Below are 6,124 nucleotides of genomic sequence, written 5' to 3'. Positions count from 1 at the left end.
TGAAGCTTTAATAGTCACTAATTTGAGATTTACAGAGAAGCTGCACAGATCTCATAGGGAGTTCTTGTGTACACCTCACCTAGCTCCCTCTATGTTCACATCTCATGTAACCCTGAGTACATTTGTAAAACCTGTGAAACAAACATTGGGATATTGTTGCAGGGCAAGGATTCCCAGCTTGGAACTAAGCCCTGCCTAGGTTCTTGCCTTCTACTGACCAAGAATGACCAGGAGAGGCTCAGAGTTTCCACACAAACAAAGGTTTATTAGTGCCAGAAAGAAAATGAAGGCTCGGGAACGGAAACAGAGAGAGACCAAGCCATGCTAGCCTCCGTTCCCCCAACAAAGGTTTTTCTGGGGCTTATATGGGTTTGGCAAGGATAATAGGGTAACAAACATTTAGTAGGTTTCTTTCAAGGGGTGGGGGGAATTCTCAGAATGGCAGTGCATACTAAATTAGGTTGCATGTGCATCTGGAATCCAAGATGGAACCAGTAGCAAAGGTTTCTGGGATTGGGTGGCAGAACTTCTTATAGGGGCATTACGCATGGGCAGTCCCTCTGAGGAGCCAGTTCAATTCCTGTCGCAGGTACTAGCATCAGGCGGAGGTCGTCTGTCAGTCACCTTGTGGATGTCTGCCCATGCTCCAGGGAACAGATCAGGTCAGTCCTTCTGAAAAACATCTTGCAAGGGAGTACATTGTTTGTTCTTTCCTTAGTGAATATTCCAAGATAGAGGTTTTGCATTAGCCAAGCACACAGTATTGTAAGTAAGTTGCAAGTTGCAGGTGTTGCAGGGCTCTTTGCCTAGGAGCTCAGTCCCTTTTTCTTTCCTATCTCAATATTACTATTAATTAAACTCCAGACTTTATTCATAATTAACTAGTTCTTCCACTACTGTCCTTTTTCTGTTCTAGGACCCAATTCAGGAAAATTGCCTTTTTTATGACTTAGAATCAAAACCTTGTGATCATAAACCATGAGGACACTGTATGCTTCATTGTCAACATTTTCATGCTGGTTTTGCAAATTCATTTCATCTGAAAACATAGAGAGCTATTTTGTTTCTATCTAATGGGCATTGTAGATCTAAAATTGTATTACTCTTAGAACCCCCATGATGGAGAAGTGGAAAAGTAAGAATTATTTAAGTATTAAAACATATTAGTATAGATTAACATAAAGCCAATTTGATTTCCTTTGCCTAAAGAAGCTACCTGAAGTAGAAGTGGACTCATGTGGGTTTGAGAGCTACTAAGTGATTACAAAGATCATTTAAAAGTACAATGCTTAAAAAAAAAAAAAAGCATATTTACACTGTGACCAATTAAAATAATTTATACATTTAAAGTAATAGAAAGATGAGTCAGAGGGCTTATCAGTAAAAGCACTTAAGATCCCTGTGCATGGTAAAGTGAAAATTAAGCATAAATGAAAATGTTGACAATTCTCTGTGTCGGTGGTCTGGGGGCTTGATCTCTTATTGAAAGATTTTATGTGTATTTTATCTGATTCTATCAATAAACATTCTTATTATATTCACTTTCCAAAAGTGGACACCAGAGCTTTTAAATAACTTGTTCCATAACCCATAACCAAGCAGAAGAGATTGGATTTGAACCCAGGTCTGTATGAGTTTGCAGTTGATGTTTTTATTCATTTCACTTCATTGTCTCTCTTGCTTTGGTCCTAGGTTAAACTGACCACTCTTGGATCATATATTGATATTCTTTAATTTTTAATAAACGGTTGTTGACAGACACAATGACCTCATTGAGTTTGTATTATACTCTTGTTTTCAGGGTGCCAGCTTGTAGCTGGATATGGAGTTAATAGTGGTGGCACAATTTAGGATTGCCTAGTCCTTTTTTTTTTTTTTTTTTAGACCTTAGGACTATAAGGAAATGATTGTTATTAAGCAAGGAAACGGAAGTCCTTTTTTTTTTTTTTTTTTAGACCTTAGGACTATAAGGAAATGATTGTTATTAAGCAAGGAAACGGAAGGCATTAACTTACACAACTGCATATTTGCTGATTCTATTTGTTAATTCTAGTGACATTCAACAAAATCAGTTTACTGAAAATTCTCACAGTAAGCCTCACTGTTCTTTTATTCATCCCTTTAGCAAACATGTAATCATGTGAACTACTTGACTGATAAATTTCTGCTATATGCACAGGCGAGGACACACTCAATCTTCAAAGCTATGTCTGCCTATGGAAAAGGAAGTCAAAAGTTGAAGTAATTATCCGGTAGACTCATGGAAATGCTTTCAATGGGTAAAGCAACTGGCTTATTAAGTGAGATAATAACAACAATTTACAACAGTTCTTTATCATAAGCAACATTTTCACATTTTTGAAATTGGCTATCAGCATAACCCTGCCAGATGATCAGGTAAGCTATATATGAACTATTTTACGATGAAGCTGTGTAATTTTGAAACAGATATAACCTGAAACCTTGAAGAATTGTACTTGATCCTGTGGGGCACATTGTATAAATGATTGGTTAATAATTGGTAAAGCCTTAAGACTGGTTTGTATTTAACATGCTGTTTCTATTCTTTGCTAATATGGTTGTCATTAATTTGTATATGTATATGACCCTTACTAGGTTGCTATGAGTCAGAATCCACTCCATGGCAAATTTTTTTTTTTTTTTAATAATGTGTTTTAAGGTGAGGCCATTACCTTCTGATCATAAATCCTTTGGAGTTTCTTTCTCTGAGGTGTCCCACTTGTACATGGTGAAATGAATCGCAGAGTTTTAATTTTGAGAGTTGGTTGGAGACTCTAGAAGGCTATCCGTGTTCTGAAGTTCTCCCTAGAAAAGAAACATTCTCACCCATTTCCTTATTGATCCAGTGGATTACACTTGGGCTTTGGAGCCAGAAAATCCAGATCCACCTTTTGGTAATTTTTTTTACCTTAACCTCTCAACGCATGAGTTTGTTACCAGGGACATAAGGATTATAAAACCTAACATGGACTTTATTCTAGACACCATCGCTTGAGAAATTGCTTTCCTTGCATGATTTCACTTAGTCATCAGCACGACAAACTGAAGTAGGTATTATCATCAGCCTATTTTTTAATCTTAAAATGACAAATAATAAAAAGCAACTCAACGTTTAATGTATACCTAGTATTTACTAAGCATAAATATAAGCACTTTTCCATAGGATCTTGTTTTTTATAAGAAATCAATTAATTCTTCTTAAAGGCCTACTTGAGCTCTGATTTTAAAGAAATATTTAGGGAGTAGGCATGATTTCCAAGTACCTCTTAAACTGCATGTTATCTCTTCTTCTATTTGTAGATAGGACCAGTTTCTTGATGAGAGATGGATTTCCCATGCAAGTCATCCTGGTTCCCATGCCATGTCAATGGCAGACATATCTAACACATTACAGCCCTCCTTTCCTCAGAGCTTGGATGTGCTTTAGAATCCTCGACAAGCCACTCTAGGTAGCCACTACCAACTAATCAGTATTGGCACCTAAGATAAACTCTATTGGTTATCTCTAGCACGTATGAATGTTTCCTTCCCCAATATTGAAACTCTATTTTAAAGTATTTAACCTCAATTCTGCCTGATGTTTCACTACCGCCTTCAACAAATTTCTCATTTTGTGTTTTCAGCCACAAAAGAAGCACTTAAAATAACCTTGCTTATGGATGCACCAGCCCGTTGAGGGCTATGCTAATAACCTTAAACTAGTCTGAGGCAAATATCTCTTTCTCATAATTTCAGATTCTATGTGGCCACTGTAGAATTCACCTTTTCCTTTGAAATCATGCAGAAAAAAAGCTTTGTAACTGAATTTGTTCTCTTGGGGCTTTCACAGAATCTAAATGTTCAAAAAACAGTATTTGTTGTATTTTTGTTTGTCCACTTTGCAACTCTTGGGGTCAATTTGCTAATTGTGGTGACCATCAGCAGCAGCCCGGCACTCCTGGGCTCCCCTATGTACTTTTTTCTGGCTTTCCTGTCCTTCCTGGATGCATGCATCTCCTCTGTCATCGCCCCAAAGATGATTGTGGACTCCCTTTATGAGAGGAAAACCATCTCCTTCGAGGGCTGCATGACACAGCTCTTTGCTGGGCACTTCTTTGCTGGAGTAGAGGTGATTATCCTCACAGCCACGGCCTATGACCGCTATGTGGCCATTTGCAAGCCATTGCACTACACCTCTGTCATGAACTGGAGGCTCTGTGGCATTCTGATGGGGGTAGCCTGGACAGGAGGCTTCTTGCATTCTGTGATACAAATTCTCTTTACTTTCCAGCTGCCCTTCTGTGGTCCCAATGTCGTCGATCACTTCATGTGTGATCTGTACCCATTATTGGAGCTTGCCTGCACTGACACTCATATCCTTGGCCTTTTGGTGGTTGCCAATAGTGGTTTTATCTGCATCATAAACTTCTTCTTGTTACTTATCTCTTATTGTGTCATTTTGCTCTCTCTAAGAACTAATAGCTCTGAAGGACGGCTGAAAGCTCTCTCCACCTGTGGTTGTCACATTGCTGTTGTGGTTTTGTTCTTTGTCCTGTGCATATTTGTGTATGCACGACCTCCATCTGCTTTCTTCTTTGACAAGATGGTGGCCCTATTTTACACTATCCTAACTCCACTGCTCAATCCTATGATTTATACTCTCAGGAATAAGGAAGTGAAAAATGCCATGAGGAAATTGTGGACTAAATTGGTGGTAGATTCTGATGATAAGTAACAAACTTAAATAAATAAATAAATAATATTCCAGAGGAAAGAAATCAAAAAGGGCTTAGACAAGAACTTTATAGTGGATGGACCATATAATACTGAAGTTTATATATAATATTAAGAAAAACACTAAAGCGGAGGCCAGGAGATACTATTTCCACCTCAGATCACTTTCATCTTGGAGTTGAATTTTATGCTTATTTAGAATATAACAGTGAAAAGAAATCAGGAAAAGTGGGAAATCATATTATCTATTATACTGGTTGCCACTCACATCATGGTTTGAATAACCTTCTTGTAGAGGACCCAAAAATATCTTAGAGAAGAGAAGCTTTCTGAAACTCTTTTAACTGAAAAAAAAAAAAAAATCTTATTTTGGAGGCACTGAACCCAGTTAAGCCGTAACGTAAATGGTAATTCTGTGAATGGGGAATTATGGCTGAAATTCAAGCAGCCACGATGGACCATGAGAATATGTGTTAAGGTTGCTGGATATGCAAGACTGAGGAGCCTGTAATCCTGATGCTATTTAGCTGTATGAACTAGCCCCATACTACTTGCCTCCACCTTTCTTTGTATGAGAGGGAAATAAATTTCTATCTTGTTTAAGTCACTGTAAAAAATAAAGTAGGCTCGGAATCTACATTGTGTATTGTATGTATGAGCTGTTCTGGCTATTCATGCTGTAATATTACCTGCTAATTAGCTCTCACAAATTTCTTATTTGTTCTGTGGGATCCCCAAGTTAATTCATATTAAATATACTTTAATATTAAATATATTATTTAACAGCTTAATGCTGACCTTTTTTTTTTTTTTGACACTGACTTCTGAAACAAATCTTGGTCTTACTTTTTGTTCTAGAGACTTGCCATTACTAATATTAGCTTTTAAATTTTGTGCTTACCTCTATATTTTTTTCTATATTAGGATTTGAAAAATTCTCTACTATTCAAGATACTATGGTTTAGCAAAGTAAGAGTAGAAGAATACTTTCTTTTGAAGAAAGGTATCTGCCTAAAAAACTATCACAAACATCAAACCTAATGGGAAACATTACATGAAGTTACTTCCTATTTTATTGAGATAATTTAAACTACCAAAAGAGAGCTTCCAGGTTCCTGTAACTGCATCTCTCGATCTGCCAGCCTCCATTCACTTATATGCTGCCGTCTTAACTGCTACTATAAACGAAGTATCTGTGACCCTTTTCAAAGGCAATCAAACACTCTTTACTTTTGCATGGGACCTTCTCTCCTCACTGCTTACACAAGGACACTGGTCTAAGGATCTCTTCTGTCTCTTATTTCATCCCTGTTTCCTTCTCTGCTGGATCATTTACATCAGCAAAGAAGCAATCCATTACCTCTTCCTTTGTTAAAAAATATCTTCCCTT

General features: G+C 37.3%; 1 protein-coding gene across 1 annotated transcript; it reads left to right on the top strand.

The window, feature by feature from the left end:
* The first annotated feature begins 3,799 nt into the window (after positions 1 to 3,799).
* LOC126080718 (olfactory receptor 4C15-like) lies at positions 3,800 to 4,735 on the top strand. The gene has a single exon (XM_049891896.1). It carries the CDS (start codon positions 3,800 to 3,802, stop codon positions 4,733 to 4,735), a length of 936 nt encoding a protein of 311 aa, XP_049747853.1.
* The last annotated feature ends 1,389 nt before the right edge of the window (positions 4,736 to 6,124 follow it).

Source organism: Elephas maximus, chromosome 7, assembly GCF_024166365.1.
Source record: "Elephas maximus indicus isolate mEleMax1 chromosome 7, mEleMax1 primary haplotype, whole genome shotgun sequence".
NCBI classification, from domain to species: Eukaryota; Metazoa; Chordata; class Mammalia; order Proboscidea; family Elephantidae; genus Elephas; species Elephas maximus.
Note: the sequence above shows the minus strand (reverse complement) of the source record. Positions and strands in the feature narration are given on the sequence as shown.